The sequence below is a fragment of the Lepisma saccharinum genome, chromosome 5, assembly GCF_977018435.1.
Source record: "Lepisma saccharinum chromosome 5, izLepSacc3.1, whole genome shotgun sequence".
Classification (NCBI taxonomy): domain Eukaryota; kingdom Metazoa; phylum Arthropoda; class Insecta; order Zygentoma; family Lepismatidae; genus Lepisma; species Lepisma saccharinum.
In genome coordinates this window covers 20677301-20704675 of record NC_139233.1, presented here as the reverse complement: position 1 = coordinate 20704675, position 27375 = coordinate 20677301, and the positions used below count along the sequence as shown (strand labels likewise).

The following is a 27375-nucleotide window of genomic DNA, read 5'->3' as shown; positions in this document are numbered from 1 at the left end:
GGTGCCTTTTTTAAGTGGTTATTTCAATCATGTTTGGTGCCTATTTGAGAGGTTTTTAGTGCCTATAAATCCACACCCTAGTGATGATATGATGAAATTGATGAAGGGACACAAAGAAAATCCATGCTCAGGCTGGAATTCAAACCCAGGACCCTTAGCATCATAGCATGGTGTACTAACCACTCCGCTGTGGAGGCCAAGGAGAAAATCTACAAGCCCTGCTGCTGTCAGATGAAAAGCAGAATTTTACGCAGGTACTTATAGAAGTACTATTATTAGGGTTGAACCGATACTCATGCAGATTCCCAACAATTCCAAATAAGAATTAATTTACGTAAAATTTCCTTCCAAATAATGAAGAATTAAATCAGAATATTAAAATACTCCTTATCTAAATACGCACAATAATGATGCAAAATAAATGGAAATCTTCGAATTTTGCATAATTTCCAGGATAATTTGGGTGTATGTGGTGCACAGCATTTTTGTAAATCCCTGAAAGACCTAAGTTCCAGAAAAGTATCGGTTGATATCAGTAAACAAAATACAACCAATATTTTCTGCTACCAATGCGGCTGGTATATGTTGGTATCGATTCAGCCCTAATTATTATTAAGTCCCTTACAAACATTTTACAAACATACCCAAAGCACAGCAACAGAAAGAAGGAAATAATTCTTGAAGCTTTCCTGGCGGCAAATATTGAAGAGGTTTTCTCGGGCAATCAGCCAGGTGATTTCCGGAAAGGCTTTTCAGAAAGAAGGAAAGTCGAAGTTATGGCAGTTGCTCTGATTAGTGAAAACTTGAAGAGTTTTCATTTTCCACAAAAAATACAAGAGTCTAACCATATTTTTTGAAAACATTTCTATTATGCTTTATCTAGGTTAATCTTTTTTTCCCCGTAGACTTTGCACCATTCGATGAGGCATATGAGGGGGATGTGGGTTTAGGGCCCCACACATTCTATGATCTCTGCCATTTTGGTGGTTATATGATCACCGTGCTCCTTCCACTTTTACCCCCCAGGTAGGGACATGCAGGGACAAGGCTGGAAAATTTTCAATCTTAGATCACCCACCCTGGGAATCAAACCTAGGTTTCCCACATAGCGGTCAGATGCCCTACTGACTAGCCCACCATGGCTACAGTCTAGCTTGATCATCACCAGAAATACCTGCTTACAACTGTAATGTGAGAAGAAAATCATAACTTAGAACTCATTGTTCTCTCTTTTTTTAATATTTATGCATTTTGACATAATGGAAGTAAACTATTAATGTCACCAATAGGTACAGAAGTCACTAGCATGGTGGGGTCGAAATCATTTGAATCGAGTGAGTTGGTTCACCTTCCAGGTGCAGCTTCTATTCAGAAGAGACACGGTTCGGGAAGAGGGGCTGGGGAGTGGAAATTTATCTGCGCAACGATATTCCTGCAAAAATCCTTTCGGAATCACCTGGCGACTATGACCGATCGTCCGAATATATAATTATGGAAACTACTGTCTGTCAACAGAAACTACTCCTTGCCGTAGTTTATCGACCACATAGCACTCGCCTCGAAAACTTCGAAAACGATATCGCAACCTTTCTACTGAAATATTTGCATGCAATTGTTTTGGGAGACATGAAAGTCGACCTGTGTAGCACCAAAGATGAGCCTATGCAATTCCACGATACATTCTCAGCCTTGAATCTTACAATCTGTCACACTCCAACCCACCACACAGCCACTTCAGACTCCTGGCTTGACTTCATCTGACGAATATCGCATAATGAGCCATGGCCAAATTCCGGTACCTGGGATTTTTTATCGACTTAATTCACGTATCATATAACATCCGCGTTTCAAAATTTAAGCTTAAACAAGTATCTTAAGGGACATAAAGAACGTTGACAAAACCCGCTTGAATGAAGACGCTGCACTTGTTCCATGGCACGTAATTAGCATGCTACCAACAGTGGACGAGTAAGTTCACCTGTGAAATACATTTATTCTTGAACTGTTCGATAAACATGCTCCCATCAGAAAGAAACTAGTCTCATGCCCCAGCCCCACCCCCCTGGCTGATGGATGACGTACGTTGGCTTATGGTCAAGAGGGACAGAGCTTATACCAAATATGGAAATGACCCTAACACATCCAGGTTTGAAGATTATAGAACCCTGAGGAACCGCTGCAACCCGGGGGTAAGAAAAGCAAAGTGCCGATTCACATACGAATTGCTCAACCACCAAAATAAACCTGACGTTCTCTGATAAAAATTGGAAATTCTAGGTGTTGGGAAACAGAAAAAGTATGACTACAGTCCAAAGTTGCACCAGATATACTGAATAACCATTTTTGTGACCTGACTATTGAAAATAATGTTAAGCGTGAAACTATTCAGAACCTTCACAAATGCCTCAAAATTTTGCTTTTCCTAGAGTCACCGAAACAAGTTAGAAAATCTTTACTCAAGATAAAATTGTTGGCTGTAGGAGATGAAGTTTCCATTCTCATGATCAAAACAATCCTCCATCACACCCTTATTTCCATCATGGACATATCTAATTTCTCCTTGCTTTCTGGCACATTTCAGTCACTTTGGAAACTTGCCCACGTACACCCTATACCTAAAACAAACAACGAAATCAACATCAACAATGTTACACAAATCAGCATCCTCCCAGCTCTTCTCTAAGGCTCTAGAACATGTTATTAATGGTAAAACCCTTGACTTCCTAGCACGAAATAACCTGATAGATTTCAATCTGGGTTCCGTAGCAACCACAGCACATGTACGGCTCTAGTCAACGTAACCGACAACATGAGGTTAGGCATGGACAATCGACAACTTACAATCCTTGTTGTTCTTGATTTTTTCAAAGCTTTCCAAACCATTGACCACAAAATTTTACTCACAAAACTATCATCCCTTTTCAGCTTCTCAAAAAAATGGTGTAAATCCATCCCTGTGCAAAAATGTGTACATTTATTTTTCAAAAAACTAAAAACTAGTAATTTGCTACCTACTAAAGGGCTACAGTCTCAGAAGTCTTTCAATTTTAGATAGCCTTGAGGAAGGGAGAGGACCTGCTTGCTACCCCAAAATTATCAGTTATTTTTATCTCCATTGTTCCGATTTTTATTTTCCAAAAGCGACAATATTCTCTCTCGGGATTTGCAACTCTTATTGAGCATTTAATTTTTCATTTTCTGCATAAACATGACACCATCAATCCTGTACTTGAGGTCTGAAACGGTGCTCTTCTAGTGAAGACATTTCGTGAGGACAATAGTTCAGGGTAATATTCCAGACACTCACAATTCAGAAAAATATAGTTAATTAACATATAACTAATCAACATTTGGTTGTTAGTACCCTAATCCTAAATAATGTGATAACCCAATCTAATCAGTTACATTATACCGGGTGGTCCATTTATAATGATAGTATGGAATATCGCATGCAGAATGCATCCAATCGAAAAATTGCACAGAATAAAAGTTTGATACTATTGAGGGGGTAAGTCAATGCAGCAAAAAATTCGTCGCCGCCACCCCCTGGGGTGGGGGGTAAATTTGAAATTTCAAATGGAACACCCCCATTCGTTTTACATATTTGGATTCCGTGTTGAAAAAGAATAATTTTTTGTTTGAGAAATTTTGTAAAAAAATTGCAAACTTCGAACATTTATAAACATTTGATAGTTTCAGATGAATTCGGCAAAAGAAAATTGTTTGCAATTTATGTTCTTGTGTAACACTAAATAATACTAATTTGGTTTCAAGGAACAATTTCATATGAGCAACACTACTCACTACTCCATTCAGGCTCGATCCATTTTGGACACAAAGTTTCCTGGTCGATGGATAGGATGTGGAGGACCTGTTTCTTGGCCAGCTCGTTCACCCAATCTCACGTCGCCTGATTTCTGCCTTTGGGGACTACTTATAGAAAAGTGCTACCACAAAGTTCCAACAACGCCAGAAAACATGCGGCAACGAATTATTGATTCTTGTGCCTCTTATCACTCCTGACATTTTGGTACGAACAGTGTGGAGCTTCAGACAGTGTTTTGAAATGCATTGAAGAGAACAGTCATCATTTTGAACATTTGCTCCTTTAAACATTTATTTGTGTACCTCAAATGATAACTAATTTGTAGTAACATACTTAATTTTGTTGTTCATATGAAATTGTTCCTTGAAACCAAGGAGTTGGAACAAATTAATATTATTTATTGTTACACAAGAACATGAATTGCAAACAATTTTCTTTTGCCGAATTCTTTGCACGCATTTTTTGAATAAAATTCATTTATGCAATGTTTTCAACGGAAACTAAAACCGTTATTACATAAAGGGAACAAAATGAATCTGAAACTACCAAATGTTTATAAATGTTCGAAGTTTGCAATTTTTTTACAAAATTTTTCAAACAAAAATTTCTTCTTTTTCAACACTGAATCCAAATATGTAAAACGAATGGGGGTGTTCCATTTGAAATTTCAAATTTACCCCCCCCCCTAAGGGGTGGGTGGCGGCAACGAAATTTTAGCGGCATTGACTTACCCTCAATAGTATCAAACTTTTATTCTGTGCAATTTTTCGACTGGATGCATTCTGCATGCGATATTCCATACTATCATTATAAATGGACCACCCGGTATAACAAAAGGGAGCATCTAAATCTCCGAACAAACACTGGACTGTGCTGTAATCTTACCTTTGAACGTCAGTCACAGTAGCGTTTCTGGTCACAAAACATGCCTACCTCTCAAACAGTTCTAATTCTAGGAGGAAGGCCTTGCCAGGCACATCCGTACTAACTGTGTAACCTTCTAGGTAGACCTGCACGGGGTGTTTGTAACATCTAGTGTGGTGATTTCATGATTGACACTTGATCGTATGATTATATCATATGATCGACACTAAGTTCATAGCGTTTCCTAGAATATAGTCAAGGATGTTGGGTGTTTGGAGGAAAGTTTCTAATCTTAACTCCATGTGCTGAGTAATAGGCAAAATTAATTTCCTTTGACTAAAGTGTATGTCACCGTAGGTTCTGAGCGCTTCGAGTACTGTCGGTTCTGGCTTCGTGAGTCAGTTGTCAACATGGTGCCAATCAGAGTTCCTTGTTGCCATGGTCGTTCCTGCCTGTAAGTGTTGCCACATATGAATCGAAAAACTTTGTCAGGCTCTTCAGCCTGAGTGGCAACAGACATGTTGTATGGAGGAAAATTGCAGCGGAAAATTACCATCTTAACCCTTCAGTACACGGGTGAAATTGTTGTTACGTGACTGGACGGCTTGTGCCTGTCAGGCATCAAAAAATTAAATTAAATTTAAAACATATAAAAACTTTTGTAAATAAAATAGCTATTTGTTTGAACATATACGTGTTACTAATTGATACATAAATATGGAAACATGAAAATCATGATTTTTAAGTTCTTTAACACTATAGTGTTAACCCTTCAGTACATAGGTAAAATTGTTACGCGACCGGATGGATTGTGCCTGTCAGGCACCCAATGCAATTTTCAACGAAGGCTTTGAATGTTACAAGAGAAGACTGGTTGTGTCCAACAGGCACATACCGAGAACAATGCCTTCCCCCTCACTGACAGCTAATGGACTAACTCCATTATTATGAACAATTGACTCCTGGCAACCGCAAGGAAAGGTACATTGAGTGACACAGTTGTATCTATCTGTCATCTATTGGAAAATACGAAAATTCAATTCATTTGTCTTGTTGCGTGCTTCTCAGGCACAACCCATCCACTGTAGTGTTAAATATGATGAAACCTGTAAACATCGGGGCTGGTCCCTCTGATAAAACATCAATATTCTCAAAATTCTTCGAACGGACTGTGTAAAACATTGTAATATTCCAAAAACTGAACCTGCTCTGTAACACAAGAAAAATGCCTCATCAAGCAATCAATGTGCCTTTGTTAACTTGGTAAGTTCAGCATGGCAGTATATTTTCAATAATGCTGAGGGAATAAATCAATGAAGTTTGTTAAATGACGACGACTCCTTACCACAAGAATATAATAATTATTTAGATACTTAAATATGTGTGCAACCATACGTGTGTGTCTTTCCACCGACTTATTACAAGGTTGGATATTGTACTTGGCTCAATAAACGTATTCCGTGAGGCAGATTCGTATAAACAAAAAAAAAAAAAAAAATATTTACTTGTTTAAATTTTCGAAACGTTTGTTAGGGAGTTGAGTTGAGTTGGTCTTTTAAGTCCATTTTATGCTCAGTAAGGCTAGTCGAGACTCTAGCTACAGTTTAAAGTGGGATCCGAACTACTATGTGCCTCCACCATGTATCGAACCTGGGACCCCTTGATTACAAGACAACGATGCTATCACTGTGTCATCAGGGAGGCATAGTTTGTTAAGGAGGATTATCAAAATCGGTCTTCACGAAATCAAAAAAATAATATAAGATTGGTTGGTTGGTTGATTTGGTGTTTTAAGTCCACTTTATGCACAGTAAGGCTAATCGGGACTGGACCTACAGTTTAAAGTGGGATCCGAACCACTATGTGCCTCCACCGGGTATCGAACTCGGGACCCCTTGATTACAAGGCGACGATGCAACCACTGCGCCATCGGGGAGGCCCTAATAATATAAGACTCAAGAAATCGTACAGTTTGTGAAGATAATTACTTTTAAGACGTTGTGTGTTTTAGGCTGTTTCAATAGTAGAATAGTTATTTGGTGCGAATAATACTAATACTTGCCCGGAGATGTGATAATCTACACAGGCATCCTGCCATCATTATATACTGCTGGACAAAAAAAAAAGGACACCTTAATATTTGACATCTGAATTGCAATTACTTATGAATTACGCTCTCAGTTAAGTATTGAACAATTGAACATTCATTATTGAACATTTTCCATAGTTTTTCCGTTTATTATTTATCTATTTATTTATTTATTTACTCGTATTTACTTATTTGGAACACCTAGTAGGCTCAAAATTAATTTCATGCAATTTTGTTTTAATTTATTCATTTTCAATTCCTGTTATTTTGTTTAATGTCTAGAGAGGCATCAATTTTGGTTCATAGTAACAGATATTATTGACATTGTCATTGCTGGTGTTTTTCTTGCAAGTGTATTGTAAGCTTGAAAATGAGTCGTGAAGAGTTAGTAAAAGCAGTAGCTCTTCGTGATGATGGTCATAGTGTGCGCTATATTGCTAGGGTGCTAAATATAGCACGAAGTACTATCCATGGAGCTCTCAGATGGTATGATGCAACTGGTTCCTATGGTAGAAGACCGGGTTCTGGTTGGAAACGATGCACAACAGCACGGGAAGATCGTTTCATGCATATCATAGTCTTAAGAGACCGTCGTACGACTTCAAATATTGTGGCACGGCATGTGAGAAATGTTCATAGAGCTGTGGTTTCTTCACGAACAGTTCGTAGAAGACTGAATGACAGTGGTTTATCATCTCTGAGGCCGGATACAGGTTCCAGGTTGTTATCACGTCACCGGAAGCGAAGACTGGAATTTGCTACACAATACTCACATTGGAATGTGGAGCAGTGGGAAAAGGTTTTATTCTCCGATGAGTCAAAATTCAACCTACGTTCATCAGACGGGCGTGAACATGTGTATAGAAGACCTAATGAGCGTTATGCACAATGTTGTTTCGTTGAAATAACACCCTTTGGAGGCGGTGGTGTCATGGTCTGGGGAGGTATTTCTTTACAAGAACGTGCAGAGTTCTTGTAGAGAATGGAGCAATCACAGCTCGCAGGTATATTACAGAAGGTTTGGCAGATCATGTAGTACCATATGCACCATTCATAGGCCCAGATTTTGTTTTTATGCATGACAATGAGCATCCTCACATTGCAAATATTATCACAGAGTACCTGGATGATGTAGGGATTACGCGATTAGAATGGCCACCACAAAGTCCGGACCTAAATCCGATAGAGCATGTCTGGGATAAACTGAAACGACATATCAGAAACTGCGCAATAGTTCCAGAAAACAATCGAAGAGCTAAGATGTGCTATTCAAGAAGAATGGGAGCAATTGGACCAAGAAGTGATTGCCAACCTTATTGGAAGTATGCCATGGCGGTTACAAGCTGTAATTGATGGCAAGGGAGGTAACACCCGCTACTAGACAGCTTATATACCCCACATACCCCACCAGTACCTGTTAACAATATTAAAAAAAATATTGCTAATTTTTTTTGGTAGTTTTCTGTAAAACTTTAGTTTATGTTCTAATTTAACTTATTAACAATAAATTTTAATTGCTTTTTGTTGAACATATTCAGGTTTTCTTATTTCCAATAATTTCTGCAACATTTAGTTAGCCTTCGAATCAGAATTTATGCATTATCACAAAAAATGCAAGTGTCCGGTTTTTTTGTCCAGCAGTGTATTTATTTTAGTATGTATTCCTCTCCCATTCGGAACTACTTATAACTAACTGCATGTATGTGGTTTACTGCCGAACAAGCAGTCGGTCACTCTTCAATCTGGTCACAAACTACTCAAGCTGGAAACATCGTTTGGATGCAACGACAACATCCAACCCTGCCTGTTGTTGACCTACGAGGGGTGGAAAGGCCGCTCCCTCAAAATTCTGAGAAACATCGAAGTGCTCGGTTCCTACACTGACATCCACTATAGCGGTTACTTCGTGCACAACCAACCCCCAAAATTGTGATATGCAGTAAATGCACGTTACAGGTCACATTTGAGGGGTTCAGAGCACAAGTTGTGCAACTCCATTCAAGACAGTTTTGAGAAAAAGGCACATTTAGATAACTTAGTACTATGTTTAACCATAGTCATGCCTCTATGAGAAAGAATTTGAAACTTAGAAGTGTGCTAGAAGTAAATATCTCCTAAGTTATGTTACTCAATATTCATGAAAAGTGGAGTTACGCCACTTGTGCTCTGAACCCTTCATTTGTTAGTATTCTTGATGAATGCTTCCTTATTTTAACCTTTTTACATATTGTAATATGTTTTGTGTAGAATAAACCTGTTCAAGAGGTTGACATGGAAGCTTACACTGTATTGCAGAAAAATTGTTTCAAACATGAGAAAATGCCTTGTGTAGAAAGTAGTTACGCCAATGTCAGAATCGGGAGGAAAAAAAAGGGGGGTTGCGAAGGGCTACAAACATATTACGGATATCTGTAGCATAAAAGGTAAACTCTCTCTACAATTTAGCCTAAACTGAAATGGTGTGAAAACTGCTACATCCTGATAAGGTTGCAGGCAATTACGTCTTTCGTGACCAGAATCTGATCCTGTAATAATGTTTGTTTTTTTCTTGTAGGCCAAAAAAGTACCAAAATTGTTAATTTTTTTTTGTTTTGATATTATTGTAGCTTCCTTTGCATTAGTTTCCAGCTTGTTATTAGTACGTGCAATTAGTTGTTAACCATTGAAAGCTAAGGAAGGTTTGGGTTTAATAACATGCTTTGAGAAATCTGTAGAGAGCCTGATTTTTATGTTAGTGGAGTGATGGGGAGCAATATGAGCAGAAGGGGGAGGGTTGGAAATGTAGCACCAATGTTTATGTAGATTCAAATACATATTTATTACAATGAAAATTGTTTGTGGTTGTTGATTCAGAGGTTGAGGGCTGTGGAGAAGGGATTTGGTTGGAAGATCAGTACCTGGAAGCTATCATTGAAAGGGGTATTGAGACTGTTGTTATGGGCGGCAACAGTGAATTCCAGGTTTTTGGGTTTCTGTTTCATGATTATGCTATTTATTGTTATTGTCTGCTCAGTTATTATTAAGGAATGCTGTGCCAAAATGTGAAGACATCCAATAGCATGGTTATTACTATTATGAGTGTTTTGACAAAGTTGATCACACATATCTATAAGAAGCATTCACATTTTGCCAAAAATGGTTTGAAAGTACACCTGATAATGCAAGTCACTATCTTTTTGCTGTGACATTTCTTTTCTGAAAAATAAGTTTCGAAAACATCAGTTTATGTCATCGCAAGCCGTAGTTCAGAGATGTGGAGGTGGCTTTGAATGTTAGTAACAATGGTTCTACATTAGCATGAAATGTAAATTGGACATTATCCATTGTCTAGTTCTTTAAACTGTTATTCTAACCCTACGTTTTGAGAGAGAACCTTTTCTCTTGTCTTTTGCTGGGGGTAGGAATCAAACCTATAATAGACCTGTGATTTTTGCTACAAATCAGGTGCTTTGACCAATTACTTCTAATGCACCCCCAGAATTCTCTACTAACTTTTACTCCATTTATGATACTATTTTTATTTTTTGAGGAGAGGCGACCATATGTGCCTGAATTCTACAATGGGATAACTTCCAGGGTTTTGGGTCATCACTATGATGGCTGCTTCTGTGATTTTCCCGAGATCCAATCTGAATCTTTGTATGTCACTGTTACGTTGCTCCACTGAATTCTATGTGATTCACTCCGTGCATGTTCAGCTATTTTGGCCTATATGTTTTGCCTTGCGTTCATCTATCCTTTTTTACAGAGGGTGTCTGAATGGAGTGCAGAAAGATGGCTTCCTGCACATCTTTGAGAAGTGGTAACAACGTATGGACAGTAACATTTCCTCCAGAAGAGAGTACTTTGAAAACGTACATTTTTTTAAATATCCACAAATCTTCCTTGAACAGGGCCTGTATATGACACCAGAATATCTTCCTGAAAATAGACATTTCACATTCACAACCACTGAATTCATTAGAAATCGTAGCATAACATTGCAATGAAATATCATAAACTTTTTAAACTATTTATTGAATACACCAGTACAGAAAGACATTAGCAAACTTAAAAGATCATATATATATATGTATCTTTCATTTTCTTTATGAAGAGGCAGGTGTGGATAGAAATAATGTAATAAACAAGACAGGATTTATCACCTTTTCTTCTTTCTTCCTTTTGGTTGTGAAGCCATGCTATTACATGCATATACATCTGTCGACCACATCACTGCTCTAGTTTCACTTTTTAGATTTCAACTATGAACCACTTAAGAAAAACAAAACACTTCCAGCCAGTTGAAGCGAATCTCACTACTGACAGGCAAATATAAAAAGCATTCCTATTTTTTCTCTTCATTATTTGTGAGTGTTCACACACGATCTCCAAAGCAACAACCTTGTTGTACATGATTTAAGATATCTTCCCAACAATGACAAAGCATGCTTTAAGTATATATATTTTTTCATTTGATTTTCTCAAGCCAACATTCATAACATATGTTTTTTTTTCTACTCTGATGATTTGAACTCTCTTTTTTTAATTCGACAACAAGAACGAAACAGCTAAGTATGGCTCTTAACTTTACATATACTGGCAACGAGTATATAATTTACTAAAATTCAATTAGGTTAACAGTGCAAATGGGTACAATTAATACAAATTATCTTTGGCACTTAAAAATACCTCTATTCCTAATACTAAAATGCACATCTATCTTTTTTGTTGTTTTCTTTTTATTTGTGAGAAAGATCCTAGAAATACTGAACAAAATATTAGAATAATTTATTCCTGCATTTGCTTGTCTGTATAGAATGTGCATAGGACAGTTGTACTTCGTTCATCCATGTATTTCAGTACATGGATCCAGCTAGCCTGCAGCATGAGAGTGAAATGTGATATTGTTTTTTTTATTATTATTTCTTTTTCTATATAGTCTTTATTAAGTACCTAAAAATTGGATGACAATATTCACGTACGATACATATGATAGAATTATCAGTTGCAAATTCAGCTTATAACTATTCAGCTCTACCATACACTGCAATGTAGTTAGAGAATGCCAAATCTTTTCTTTTCAAACACTGTTCAACAGCTTCAAAGTAAAAATATATTTCATGAAATAAAGAGTAAATGGAAGTTGATTTTTCAGAAAGTGTCCTCGGTGACATAATTAAAATGCATTATAATTTCAAATATATATTCAAGATTAAAACTAAAGGTACATTAAAATTACAGAATATTGCAAGTGCTGAAAAGCTAATCGGTTAAGCAGATTATGCAGTTACATGGGGTTCATTGAATTTCCATAAAAAAATCAATGTGTGTGCATATGCATCCCAAATCAAATTATATGTAATTTAAATGTATTTAAAGTGGAAGACCATGTTTAATTTTTGTTTCTTGGAATTATTTATGAATGATGTTCTTTAAACAAAAAATTCTAAAATATGTAGCTGATTATAATGTATGCATTGATATTTATATGATACATGCTAAAATTACATGTAAAACAAGATGTGCTTATAATGTTAAAAAATAGGATGACAGTACCTTAGTCACTTCCAATATGCGATTTATGTGTTTGTCTTTTTCCAATCAACTTTACTGCCAACTCGCATCAAATGCAGTTTATATTTTTGTATTTTACTTTTTTTCCCAGCTGAATTTGTTCCATTTACTATTTACAATAAAATACACGTTTGAAAAAAAAGAAGAGGGGGGTACAATTCCTATTTGACAAACTAACTTTTGATTAATCTCTCTTGTGAAGATAAAATGTACTCAATTTCTTTTTTCCCAGTTCAATATTAAATTCTTGAAGTTTAAACATTTTTTTGGTAAATAAAATATCATTCCATTTAGAGAAATTCGTCATTTTTAGAAGAAAAAATCTTGCAGGAGCTTTGAAAGTAAAGAGGCCGCTTAATGAAAAGTATGTAGTATGAAGTCTGTGCACTTCCCTCTACATTCTATGCTGCAATTGTAAACAACTTTTAAAATTTGTTGTATGTGTTATTGCCTCTCTTAAAAAAAAAAATAACTATAGAAATTACTTTCACATGAAATTATGTTTTTACTTTGAAACTGAAAATAGTGTAAAGCAAAGGAGAGTAAGTTTCTGAATGTAAATTCCAGTAATAACTTTTTATTGGATCTAGTATCAAAGTTTAGCTTCATTCAAAATATGATCTTCAACAATTTAATTTGGTATACAAGATTCTAATTGGCACTTTTCAAAAAATTCTTCTAACACAAAGTGCCATATTGACACTGTACAAATAAAAATAATAATTATAAACAAATACGATAATGGATACATCAGCAAATTGATAGTGTTTTATTGAAGGTGGGGATGTATGCGTGAAATTGACAGCAAGAAATAATAAATTAAGAATTTTTGCCCGTTACAATTGTATTATTGTAAACAGAGAGACTGTGCATACACAGTACTAACAAGTTAATAGAGTTCTGTGCTGTTCTATTATTACACAGGCATGTAGCAGGGAGGGGAATAGATTTTTCAGACAGCTTTCTTGTCTTATATAAAAGATTATAATGAATGTGTTAGCCAAGTAATATACAATATGTTCCCATAAGCTCTGTCTCCAGTGAAATAGATTATTGTTATCCCACCAAACGCATGACTTCCTTCTCAACATGTCATTGGGGGAGCAGAGTACTTGTTATCAAAAAGTACAAATGCTTTTCCACACAGCAAATTTTGAATATGTGTACTAACTGTAATGGAATCCAAAATTTAGCTTTCTTCCCCAGAAATGTGACAAAAGTTTTACTGGGTGTATTTTTTCACATACTTCTCCTTCCCAGTTTATTTTCTTAGTAGAAAGAAACTTGAATTTTATACTGTATCCTTGTGGTGAGTTACATCAAGAGCACATTTCCATGCAATTCTTTAAAATACATCCATTATATAAGTTAAAAAAGAAACAATTTTCAATGTAGTAAACATGTATTTGAATCTACATACATATTGGTGTCACTCGAGATTTGAATTTTTTTCCTTGGTGTTCTCATTAAGAACTTCTTTGTTGTATTTATGTTCTTTTGTGCAAAAACAATATAACAAAGATATAGTGGAAGTATCAATATTTCCATGTGATTAGAAATGAAAAAGTTGTTGAAATGCAACACTTCTGGAAGATGCACACATGTTCTGCTTCTAAACCGGTTTTGGTATCATGTTGGCTGGTACCAGTACCAAATGATGCGGAAATGTTATTAAAAATAAACCATGGCATTATTATTTTTTTTCTGAACAATAATGACTCGTGAAGTTATTGATTTCAAGGTTAATTTATAGGAATAAAACTGAACAACTACTGGTTGTGAAAATTTGAACACAGATTGAGATACACAGGGTTGGAAGTTAATGTTCTGCATCTTGTAGCAAAGATTATAGTTTGCAGCCAGTATTTCACCAGAAGGTGTTTCTTTGCCTTTTTAAGCATGCGTGGATGAAGTCTCTTCTGATGGTTAAAATGTTCATATATTTCTCTCACCACATGTGTTGTGTTCCATCATTGATCATGCGATGCATGTTAGTTATTTAGCTGCAGTTCACACAGAATTAATAAAATGAGCACTTTCTTGGGATTATTTCTGTGGATGGAGTGGCATGCATGTTGTAAATATCTCTCTCCATGGCTAGGTCAAGACACATTATTAACTTTTTTTTCTACATGTAAATATTTCTCTACAGGAGATGCAGAATGCCAGTAAAATCTTGCATAGAAAAGGTTACCATAGGAACAAATACCACTACTCCAGTGTACTTTTCCAGCCCTCTTCCTTCCCTCGAAACAAACTTTTCAACCCCTTAAAAATTGATAGAAGCTTAGGAAATATGTCTGATGCAAGAATAAGCAGAGAAGGATCACCCCTTTTAATCTCCAAGGAAACTGTCTTGAGAATAACTTATATGCATTTCTTGGAATTAATAAAAGCTTCAATTACTATCAATTTTGTACAGGAACAAATTCATTAAAAAACATACGAGGAACCCTCACTACTGAAAATTACAATTTTCGCCTGTCACCAAGAAAGTGACTAAAACAGAAATAACATGCGAATGTAGAATCCAGGATAAAATGCATGGCCATAATTTATTTGGATGCTGCTTGACATACAAAGCTGCTATTCCTCACTGAAATGGACAATAGCATGTGGCAATACAATGTTCAGATCAGTGAAGTCACAGAAAAAGAACCAACTTGAAATTTATAATGAAAATAAATGACTATAAAAGCAATTTACTCATGATAGACCTTGCATCCATTTATAATTACATTACAAGAAAGTTCTAAAACAAAAATTAATCGGAATTTTTTTAAGACTGAAGGCAAAATTTATATTAACCAGATTTCAGAAGTAAAAAATGTCAACAAAATAAATGGTGATAAGTTTTTCATCCTTCAGAAACTATCACATTTCAATGCACTCAACTCTCCACTCTACCAAAGTTGTTACTATTTATGCATTTTTTAAAAAATAATGGTAGCCTGTGCTCTTGAAGAAAATTTGTGATCGTTATTTTCTCTTCTGCATACATGATTATCATTTGGAATAATTAGAAATCAACCTGTCACACAATCTGCCTCTTACTATTATTTTTTCTGGCAAAATAAATTTATCGTTTGCTGCCCGTTTGCTAAGAATATGACAACATGAATCCTATTAAAAACTGAAAATAAATGCTCATTTAGTTACTGCATTGTTCTGCAGGCATAGCAGTTTTACACCACATAATTTACAAGTACTGCAACTGGCATTTTTAAGCGAAAAAAAAGCCTTGTCAAGTGTGATGATATACATTAAATTAAGTCATCGAACATCACGTTAACTAAATTCTCATAATATATGTAAAATTAAAACTGACACTGCGATACATACCAAGTACAAAAAATACTATTTCTGCCACATTTGCATCATGTACCATCACATACTGGTTCCATATGAACTAATACTACAGTTACATATATTATTTATTGCATCCTTATACTAATGTAATACTTTGCACTACATATATAACAATATTAGGTTTACCATGCAGACTTCCCATAACCTATAGTAGCTTTAAGTCTAAGGATATGAAATTGTGCCATTTAGGGTAATACCGGTTTATGAAATGCGGAGATCCAAGGATCCCATCCCTTTCTGTTAGCTAAGGGAACGTTCAATGAAAATCTGTTGACATGTTACGATCACATTTAAGTGGTCAGAAAAATGGAAGGCACTTTGCTAATTTTTTTTATTATTATTATTATTTTGTTTTGTCATCTTTTGAACACATAAGCCAGGATTACTCTGACAACCACAGCTTTACAAGTGGTGACTGGAATTAGCGATAAACAGAAGTTCCCAAATACTTTACACATCAACAGGCACAAGATGATGAATGCTACGTAAGTTGTGTTCACTAAGCATATAAATTTTATGCAAAAGTTCATTTATATCAAGAATATGGCTGTCTACAAATCGACCATACTGTATATTTCTTACATTATATTTTGTTTTAAAACTTTGTTAAGTACTTTGACTTTTTTTTAATCTTTAAAGATGATGTAAGTAAGCAAAGAAATTTCAAGGCCACTTTCATTTTTTTTTCAATCACGCTGCTTTAGTGTCACAGATTCTTCATTATAGATTCAAGCTTGGCATACCCCTCATGGCAGGAAGGCAATATGTCATTCTAATCATACCAAATACTTTCACTATCATATAAATTTTGTACATTTTTTTTTAGAACAAACAAATCACAAAAATAAGTATTGGACATTTTTTTGTTTATTTTTGTTCTTGCTACACCTTTTTTTTTTTTCATCTTTCAAGCTAAAACTGACTAGACTAGACTGGCATATACAAGGATTTAGTAAGTCTGATACATTTGGCATAGTGTAAACACACGTTGGTTACACAGTAATATGATACTACACAACAATCAACATTCACTACATAGTACTGGTTAAATAGCGACAAGAATATTTCTGCAACATGGCTGGTTTTGCAAGTTTCTTACTGGTCTGCAACATATATTTATTTTGTTCCCAGTTCTTCCCAAGATTATGCTCGGGTTACACTGACTGGTTCTATTTTTTTGCAATATACAGATACCCCATTCATTCACTCTTGCACACAAATATACAAATGCTATTATAGATGGAAACAACTGCTTTGTAAGCTTTGAAGAATCCTTTTTGTTTTTTTGATACTACACAACACAGATAAATGATCTCCTTATTTCCTTCATGTCATTGCAGCCGCGTACATTCTCTAAGAATTTTATTTCAAGACAAAATATATATCATATTATATATTTATATAATATTAAAGAAATATCTCTCTACTTCTCTCCTTTTGACATATTATATGGTGATTTTTTTACTCACTCAGTGAGCTGTCTTTTCCAACAGACTTTTTCAAAATCTGTCACAATAAAGTGTACAATGTCTTTTATATATTCCTCTTTTTTTCTTTTATCCTGTTAAAAAATAAGCACATTGACACATTCACACAATGTTGAACCTTATATAATTACCTATCAGGTGGTATCACATTATCGCTTCACAACTTGACGATTAAGGAAGGATATCTACTTACAGATCTTGTTGCATTTACAGGTAACAGTTACTACAATCATATGATTACATATTAGTTTCTTGTAAATATCATTTTTATGGCGACACACTCCCCCCTTCAGGCAGCACCAATGTTCCAAGCCAAATATTCCAATGCATTGGCAATAAATAAACCTCGATACACACACCACAGAAGCAAAAATGGTGGAAGCTAATTCCCGGTTAACAACACTCCACGCTTTCCCACACTGGCTTAGTCATTCTCGTAGGTTTCTCCAACTTGGCGGTTGCTCGACTTGCATGCTATAGTGTTGGTTGTCATTCATGGGTTTAAGTATAGTGGGGAAAACGGGGGCAAGCTGTATGTAATATTAACATTGACATATTTTGTACTGCGGTAACGGAAGCCTTTCTTATTTAATTTTTTTTTTAGTTCTGGTGTCAAGAAACTGAACACAAGATTTTCTTGCCTAGGCATCAGAAGTTCTAAGCACACACACACTGATATGGCCATGATCATTGTGATCATCTTGCTGCATATTAACTCAGGAAATGCATACTGATTGTGCAGGCATCAGAAGCAAGTTTATATTATTCACCATATATGGAAACTTATAAGCACATTACAATTATATTTCTCTTGTTGAACAGCTCTATGTTATATGTACACAACTTCACTTATTTATACAAGGCATCTTTCTTTTTGCTGAAAAAAATGCATGGTTAGAATATTTACATACACATACTGTGGTAACAGGCTGTTACATGTTGTTACTGAATAGTGAAAAATATTGTTAAATAAACAAAATAGCTAAGGTATATTAAGTTTACTACAAGACATTTTATCATGAATATAAAATTATCCCCATCTACGTATATGTACCTGTATATATGGTAAAGGCATTAATATATATATAAATGTATGGATGTGTGTGTATATATCTGTGTATGTGTGTGTGTGTGTGAAAAGCTATTATACAGAAGCTAATGGTTATATGTTGAATAAAATCTATATTGTAGGCACAGAAAAATAAAACTAAAATAAATTAAGCATTACTTACAGCCGGCTGGTAACAAATGCTACTTGGTAACAATTACATAATTCACTATTACCATAGGTGAAAAAATCCTCCATTAAATATGACAAAATGAAACAGCAGCATGACAAAACTTTAATAAATAATACATATATATATATTATACACTATAATATATATATGTGCATGCATGTGTGTGTGTGTGCAAGCAATGGATATAAACAAAACTATGGAGGTTTTCCACACATCATGAATAGTGTAGCTTTGCTTATAATCACAGCCGAAATAATGGCATACATGTGCCAAAGCATACATTCACTTTAACCAATGTGACAATTTTGCTTGAGAAATATGCTACCAAGAACAAATTACCAAAGTAGGAATGCTTTACAAATTCCCATCAATGACACACTTAAAAAATAATATATTTATATACGTACGAAAGTCTTTTACACTTAGAAAGTTTAACCTTTTTTTTTTGTAACTTTTCTTTGCTATAGGAATGCTAGTTAAGATTTACACAGGAAAAATCTATCTGCATGATGTAATTCCCAAAATATTTGTAATTTAAAAATACGTATGGAGAACTAGCATCTGATCTCCACTGAAGTGAAATATTATTTACCTTATAGTACTGTTACATCAACACATATCCTTTATAAAACATTTACCACCTAGATGCATATTAATCATTTTGACCCTCGGCTGTCTGTTCAATCTTCACTTGAACGGGGTCTTTGGAATCCTTCATGATGCTCTCTGAAGATTCCAGGGGACTTTTCACAATATCCTCAATGTCTTCCTGGAAGAGATTCTCTGGCCGCGGCGTTGTGAAACTTACCGGAGGCTTATAGGTCATTCCACTGACACCAACACCGACATTGTTTCCGACACCAACTCCAAGACCGGCAGCAGTGATGCTGTTGTTGATTCCGATGGCACCACCAATGCCAAGGCTCGTCGGAATATTGACGCTGCTGTTGATGCCCAAGCTGTTGGTGCTCGTGGTCGTGGTGCTGTTGTTGGATCCGCTTACCAGGGTGTTGCTGGTACTCACGCAACTGGTACCATTTCCGCCGGTAGCAATGCTGCTGCTGATGCTGCTGTTCACGCCCAGTGAACCGCTACTACTCACACCAACACCGCTGCTTGTTGTTGGTGTTATACCCATGCTTCCGATTCCAAGAGCGGCATTGCTGACGACACCTATCGTGCCCAACCCAAGGTTTCCCCTGTTACCGGGAACCAAATTGCCGGTTCCGCCCACACCGAGGCTGACCTCGGCGGCTGCAGATCCAAGCCCTCCTATGCTGTTTGCGGCAGACAAGGAGTTGTTGAGTCCAAGTCCGACGCCCCCTCCGATTCCAAGACTGTTCGCCACGGGAGACTGCTCACTGTTCTCGCGGGCCAAGATGGCAGCTGCGGCAGCAGCGGCTGCTGCAGCAGCAGAGCCAGGCACTGAAGTTGCATTAGAAGCTGCCACCATGTTGCACATCTGCTGCCTCAATCCCTGAGCGACAGCGGCCACGGCTGCAGCAGCGGCGGCACCTGGGGATGACGTCTGGCATTGAACAGGCTCTGGGCCATTTGTGGAAGCAGATGCGTAGTTCTGAGGTTGCATGGGATCCTACAAGAAAACATAGATATGATAAGAAATCAACGGCAAGGATCAGTTAGATTATTCGATCTACTACAGACTGTATTTTCTACACCAAAACTCATAAGGTCTCGAGCATGTGCATTAATCAGAAGGTCATTTTGTCAAATGCGATCCAGAGGAGTGCAACTCCAAAAAATGCTGTTTTCAGTTTTGTTTAACACTACAGGAGTCATGTGTAAAAAACTCCTGTCATTGGACACATGGATCACTATTGTGATCCATAGAATATTATAGTTTTTACCCATTATTGGTAAAAATTTCTCTAGTTTCATAGTGAGAATATCCTTTTTGAAGTATTCTGGTTCACTTAACAAAAAATCATAAGTTATTTCACTCAACACATTACAGTAGGGAGAAAATTCTAAACCTAGTGCATTACATTTGGATGTAATGAAACCAAACAAAAGTACATATCTTAGAATCTTACTTTTGCCATTTTCTAAGTATACTATCAGGGTGCTTTATAATTAGGACCTCTTTCCAGAGTGTTGCCAAACTGCAGTAGCACATGAAAATATACACCACCCGACCACTGCAGTGTTAAGTAAACTTCTCTGAAGAGCTCTGTTTGGAGTCAAATTGAAAAATCTCCACTAATCGGTAGCAGAAAGGTGGAGCCATATATCTCCAATTTACTGACTCTTTTTAAGGTAAAAAGGTAAAGGTAAAGTGTTCCCCTGTGCATAGCACCACGCCATGAAGACGTATAGGGGGTGTGGGGGTAACGCCCCACACTTTCTTGATCCGGTCGTGAGTGGGGGTGATGTGATCAGCATCACGCCCCTGGCCGCCTTTACCCCCCAGGGTTTCCCCCAGGTACCCATGTTATTCGACGCTGGGTAGGCGCCGGGGCCGCTTCCACCGTTAGAAAAGTTCCCGGATTTGAACCGGCCAGGGATCGAACCCGGGACCTTTAGCATGGTAGTCAGATGCGTTACCGACTGAGCCACCGCGGCTTTTTTAAGAGTTATACATATTCCTAAGAATACATTATTTCCTCCCTCATGTTAATTTGATAAATTGGAGTTACGTCCCTCTGGTTCTTACATGACGATTTGTTCATTCAAGTTTTGCCGACTTCTGTGGCAGAGTGGTTACAGGCTGGCCTCTGTAGAGCCATGATTAAATTCAAGTATAATTCCCGGTTTTCAAGGCAAACTTTCCAAAAATTCAAGGCTACAAGCAAATGTTTTCTCTATTTCAACCTTATGTGTAACCAACCACCTCTCACCACCCACACACATACACAAATATATTATTAATATAAAGGGTCTGTGTGATTCCAATATATCCTAAAATTCTAATTCAATTCAATTAAACAGTATTTTTATCTAAAATATTTAATTTAAGGTGCGGATTTTACATTTGCCATTTCACATACTCAGGCTCAAAATACATCTACAAACACAAGTCTCAAATGTTACGGGATATACTAATTACGAAAAATTGTAAATTCTATGACTTTCAAATTCAAATATAGCTAATCAACTTTACGATATCTTGGAATAATTTTCCGTCTGTCTGATAGATTGTTCAGTAAAGGACACTAACAAAGCATACGGATTGAGAGAATTGTGTTATTTTCCTCTCTCAATAAAAATAAAAGCTTTACTGTGAAAAACTTGCCTCAGGGCATTTATAAATTCAATGGGATTTAAATTAATAAAAGTTGCAATTTTCCACATTTACGAAGAAAAATTCACGCACAATTTCTGGAGCCAGTAATTCACGCATAACTCCCGGAATTCAAGGCCAGTGAATAGCCACCCCGGGTTAGCACAGCATGCCAAGACATCAGGTCAGGTCTCCTGGGTTCGAATTCCAGCCTGGGCATGGGTATTCTTTGCAAGTGTCCCTTCATCAGTTTCATCAAAAGTGTGGAACAATGCAAATTTGGCAGAATGATACTGAATTTTATGCATTCATGCGAACATCGCAATATAAAACTGGGGAAAAACAATGGCTCTGGTTTAGACACGCAAACAAAATTACATCCCATTTTTTAACTACATCAGTGCATATGCTGTCCCGATTAACTTAATTTTTTTACAATATGAAACACATTAAAATATACTGGGCTGCTCTAAAGACTGGCAGTTGGCTTCCCTTTGCCTCTATGCTTTCTAAATTACTTGCTCACTATATCTTAAAGTTGTTGATTTGTTTTTAAGCCCACTCTATGCACAGAAAGGCTAATCGGGACTAGACCCCCAGTTTAAGGAGATCTGTAGCACTATGCCTTCATGAGGTATCGAACCCAGAACCCCTTGATTACAAGGCAATGACGATACCACTATGCAATTGGGGAGACCCTATAGGGGCTATCTACTAGTAAACAAAAGCAAATGTAATGGTACAATCGATTGTGGAGCTTTAGCACAGCAACTTCCGGTTCTGCCTAAATGTTATCGTAGGTTGGCATACTCGTGGCTTGTATTCTCTTATAAATATATCACATAAAAGCAGTTAACGACGAGGAGAAGAAGAGGTGTCCTGACAAAGTAGAGGTTTTCCAGATCCATTGGATGAGCAACTACGAAGAAATACGAGATTAACAACATTATGCAACAGTTTGACAAATTTGGGAAAACATTTCAAATTTGCATGACACTACCAGGCAGGACAAAGATCTCTGGCCTTTTCAAGGTTTTTCAATTTGTCTGGTGATACTGAAATTTCAGCATTTGGAGGAGCACAGTAAAACCTCATTAGCTTCTTCATACAAAAATGAGCTATTACCTGAACTCTGGGATATGGAAGATGTGGTTCATCTTTGATATGTTGCGTGTCTCTGAACACTACAGCTCTGATAACTCCACGGATATGCTCCTCGGGCCATGACCCTAGCAGAATGCGCTGTGGCCTTCCTCTGCCCTTGGGACGCAAATCTGAAAAGGAAAGAAGACAATATTATCAGTGCTTTCAGCATTTTCAACCATGTACATTTTTATTGTTGGTATCTCACCTAATAAATACAGAAACATATTTGTGTAAACAAAAATTTAAAATTTTGAAACAAAAATTACCGAATTTGGGTTCAAAATTTTGAAGTTTGTTATGGTAAATAAAATCTTAAATTTGATTTAGAAACTTTACACTTTCTACACAAGAAATAAAGAACATTAATATTTTGTTTGGAAAGCAGATTTCAAATATAACTTCTGTTTTTCTCTAGCATGGAAGGATTTGTGGGAAAGAACTAAATATGAGCTGATAGCACTTTGAACCGATATCCACTGATGCCAATAGTCTTACCAATTCCAGCAGATATTGATACCAATGCTGAAAAATTTTAATAATTAAAAGCAGTTTAAAATATTTATATTACTGGGCGAGTTATTACACTCTAATTATAAGCATAAGTTCACCAGAATTCTGCTTCAAAATACTGAAGAATAAAAATATAAACAATACTAAAAATAGTATAAAATTAGTTTAAAGAACTACTTATGTAAGTGAGTGTGTAATTGTTGAAGAATGACGTTTCAGGGTACAACTGCCCCCTTCATCAGGTTCATAATTCTTTCTAAGCACTAAAACATAATGCTGCGTTGTAAAGTGGAATATCAGGATTAGGTAGAGGGTTGGGTTAAAAACACTTATAAACAGTCCTTGAAATATTTCAATTTAAAAACTCTCACTATCTAAAAAACCCATTAAAACCAAAAACACCCGTATCCATTAAGATCCTTAGAAACAGGAACTCGTAAAATAGATAAAAACAGCTGCCACTGGTGAAACAACTTCGATTGGAGAAGAGGTGAAAGTTACTTCCCCTCTATCCCTTTGCTACTCTCCCCTCCATTTACGTCACCATTCCAGAGCTAACTCACGTTCTACACTGGCAGCTCTGACGACTTCTGGAGTAACACGGAAACCAATGTTAGGTTCTTTTTTTGTTGTTTGTCTCACTTTTTGAAAAGCCTCACCCATCCCTCTTCCAAATTACCATCATCCCGATTAAGTTTTACATTTCTCCCCATGCAAATATTTACAGCCTCGTAAACATTTCTATTCAATTTATTCCTTTCTTTTCTGATATCCTCCCTCTTGATATTTTTATGCCCGCTCCTGATTATATGCTCCGATAGCCCTGTTTTGGGGGCCCCTTCTCTAATGTCATCATCATGTTCACTCCATCTTACATGCATGCTTCTACCCATCTGTCCTATATACTCTTTTCCACATTCGCATATAATTCTTTAAATCCCTCGGGGTTTCCTTTCCTTTAATCCCCCTTTTTATAATCAGTAAAAAAATTTTCCAGATTCTTGGGGACCTTCATCCCACATTTAATCCCATATTCCCTTACAGTTTTTTTTTAATTTTCTCCGATACGCACCCAGGCACAATATGTTACCAATCTCCGATATGGGGAAAAAAGTGCGTAACATTGAGAAACTGAGGATTATACTTAACCGAGTTTTAATTAGAATTGGTTTTCTTAAACAACGCAAGAAATTGGGTCTCAGTTACAACTCGTCGAGAACATTTAACAGTACAAGTCGTCTTAACTCAAAGATCACATTGCAACAGAGTAGAGTGAGGCGTGTGGACAGAGGTGAAATAAAATGAACCAAGTCATAATTTGCCTGATAAAATGGTTACAAATGTTGCTGGAACTCTTTTTCATGATGACGTAACCAGGGTAGGAGGTTCCACCACTGGAGACTGCATCCCTTTCTCTGGATGCAAATTCTCAGCCCTTTGGGATGGTTGTTACACAGGAATCACCCCTCCCTCAAACACCACATCGCTTGTCACTAACCATCCCTTCTGTGTCCACCTATGACTACTCTTTGTTCAGAAGATTAACACAATGGACCTATTGCCATGAAAGTCAAAATTTTGAGTTTGTGCAAAAAGATAGCAGATGGAATTTTAAGCCTACCTTAAAAAAAAACAGCATCCAAAGATTATCACAACAAGCTATTTGTTTTCAAAAAAATTTTTCATTACAGGGCTGTGTTATAAAGTTTATTCCTTTTAAAAGAAGTTTATTTTTCATCTTATATTTGCCACCGGATTAAACAATGTTCCAGAATTTTGAACAAATCCAGGATAATTCAAACTCAGACAAGTGTTTTGTCAGGAAACATGTACATGTTTTGTGTTTACCCGGTGATGCCTGGGTATTTATTTATCCCAATCTTCTATTAGACAGGAAAATACTGAATTCTAACTATAGTGTAAAATTAACATGGAGTGCCACTATTCATCTCAGCGGCCCCAAAAACTATGGATTCCACACTAATATCGGTCGTTTTACATGTCACCCCCTTCCCACCCCACCCAGGGTGCCAGGGGTGTCTTACCCCCACAGTATTTCTTTCCAGATTGTAAGTGATGTGTGTACCAAGTTTGGTTGAAATCGCTCCAGGCGTTCGAGAGTTATGCTGGAACAAACATAAATACATCCACCTCTGACAGCTCATTCTTAAATGACTTTCACAACCAACCTAACCTCAAACCCCCCCTCCCCCCCAACAGAAAACTCTCCAAGACTACCTGGCGGAAGCCAACCGCCAGCTGGCTGACCACTCCACCTACAAACCCACCACAGTTGACCTATCCGCTGAACACCTCAACAAAATCCAGGACTTCATCCACACCCGCGGCCCCCCTGAAGGCCTGACAGCTCGTACCACGGATATGTTAATACCTGACAATCCCCGCACCCCCACCTTCTATCTATTGCCCAAATTTCACAAACCTGTCAACCCTGGTAGACCCATTGTGTCCAGCTATAACTCACCCACAGAAAGAATCTCAGCCTTTATTGACTCCCATCTCCAGCCTCTTGTGAAAGGTCTGCCCTCCTACCTCCGTGACACCAACCACTTCCTCCAGAAAATCAGCACCCTTCCACCATTGCCCCCAAATACCATCCTTGCCACCATCGATGTCACTTCCCTCTACACCAACATACCCCACTCCCATGGCCTTCGCTCCATAGAATTCTACCCCAATAGCAGATCCAAACCTCACAACCCCAGCACCAACTTCCTGACCCACCTAGCCTACCTTGTCCTCACATGTAATAATTTTACCTTTGAAAACCAAAATTTCCTACAGATCCGAGGTACAGCCATGGGTACCAGAATGGCCCCATCCTATGCACACCTCTTCATGGGCAAACTTGAGCAAGAGTTCTTGGCTACCCAATCCCTCCTCTGGCTCCGCTTCATCGACGACATCTTCATGCTCTGGACACATGGAGAACCATCCTTATCAGCTTTCCTGGACCAACTTAACCACTTCCGTTCCCTAAAATTCACCTGGATGCACTCCCCCAACCAGATCACCTTCCTGGATGTGGACGTGCACATCGAGGGAGGACACCTGACTACCTCCATCCACATAAAACCCACCAACCACATGCAATACCTACACTTCTCCAGCTCCCACCCGTTCCACACCAAAAAAGCCATTCCATTCTCTCTGACCTCAGGGGACAGCGCCTGAACACTTCACCCACCTCCCGCCAGAATTATAACCTCCACCTACACCAGGCCCTGGTCAACCGTGGATATCCCTCCATCCTGGTCACCAAGCAAATATCGCGAGCTGCCTCACACACCACTACCACCAAGAAACATGCTGCCACCAACCCACCTGCACTCATCACCCAATATCATCCCCACCTCAACAAAATCAGGCACACACTACACTCTTCTCCCAATTCTCCACGGTGATCCTGAAACAAAAAACACATTTTCCAACAAGCCCAGAGTGGTTTTCAAATGCACCCCCAACCTCCAAAACATCCTGGTCCACAACACTCCTTCACCACACAACCAACACCCCCCTGCCCATAATACCTCTCACACCCTCCAGGTGCACATGGCCACTGGCAAATTTACCCTACATCCCAAGGGGACTTGCCACACCTCAAACCTAATCTACATCCTCACCTGCAACATCTGTGATGATTTTTGCCTGGGGAAACATCTACTGCCCTCAACCTCCGCATCAATAACCACCGCTCCTCCACCCACAACCTGGACTTCACTGTCGCCATCCACACCAACATCCCTTTCAACGACTGCTTCCGGGTAGCGATCATCCATCTCCTACCCCAACCAGCCAGATGGGAGAGGGCCTATATATCGGCCATGAGTGCAACCACTCCACCTGGCCTGAACAAGGCCAACCAGTAACGTCCCCACCTTAACCCACCCTCCCTCCCAACCCATCTCATCCCACCCTCCCAACACACCTCATCCCTCCATCCCTCCCAACCCATCCCACCCACTCACAGTTTCAGACGAGCCTGGTGACGAAACAGTGTTTTTATTTGTTCTACGCACCGCTTC

General features: G+C 37.6%; 1 protein-coding gene across 7 annotated transcripts in view; it reads right to left on the bottom strand.

The window, feature by feature from the left end:
• Positions 1-10777: 10777 nt before the first annotated feature.
• The window catches only part of LOC145987701 (protein bric-a-brac 1-like), a 663074-nt gene continuing 646476 nt past the window's right edge, over positions 10778-27375 (bottom strand). For all 7 annotated transcript variants that reach the window (XM_083122257.1, XM_083122259.1, XM_083122260.1 and 4 more), the window contains 2 exons: positions 22799-22947; positions 10778-20026 (listed from right to left, as the gene is read on the bottom strand). In XM_083122257.1, coding sequence (XP_082978383.1) covers positions 19085-20026; positions 22799-22947 — 1091 coding nt within the window. In that variant the 3' untranslated portion in view covers positions 10778-19084. The remainder of the gene's footprint in view (positions 20027-22798; positions 22948-27375) is intronic.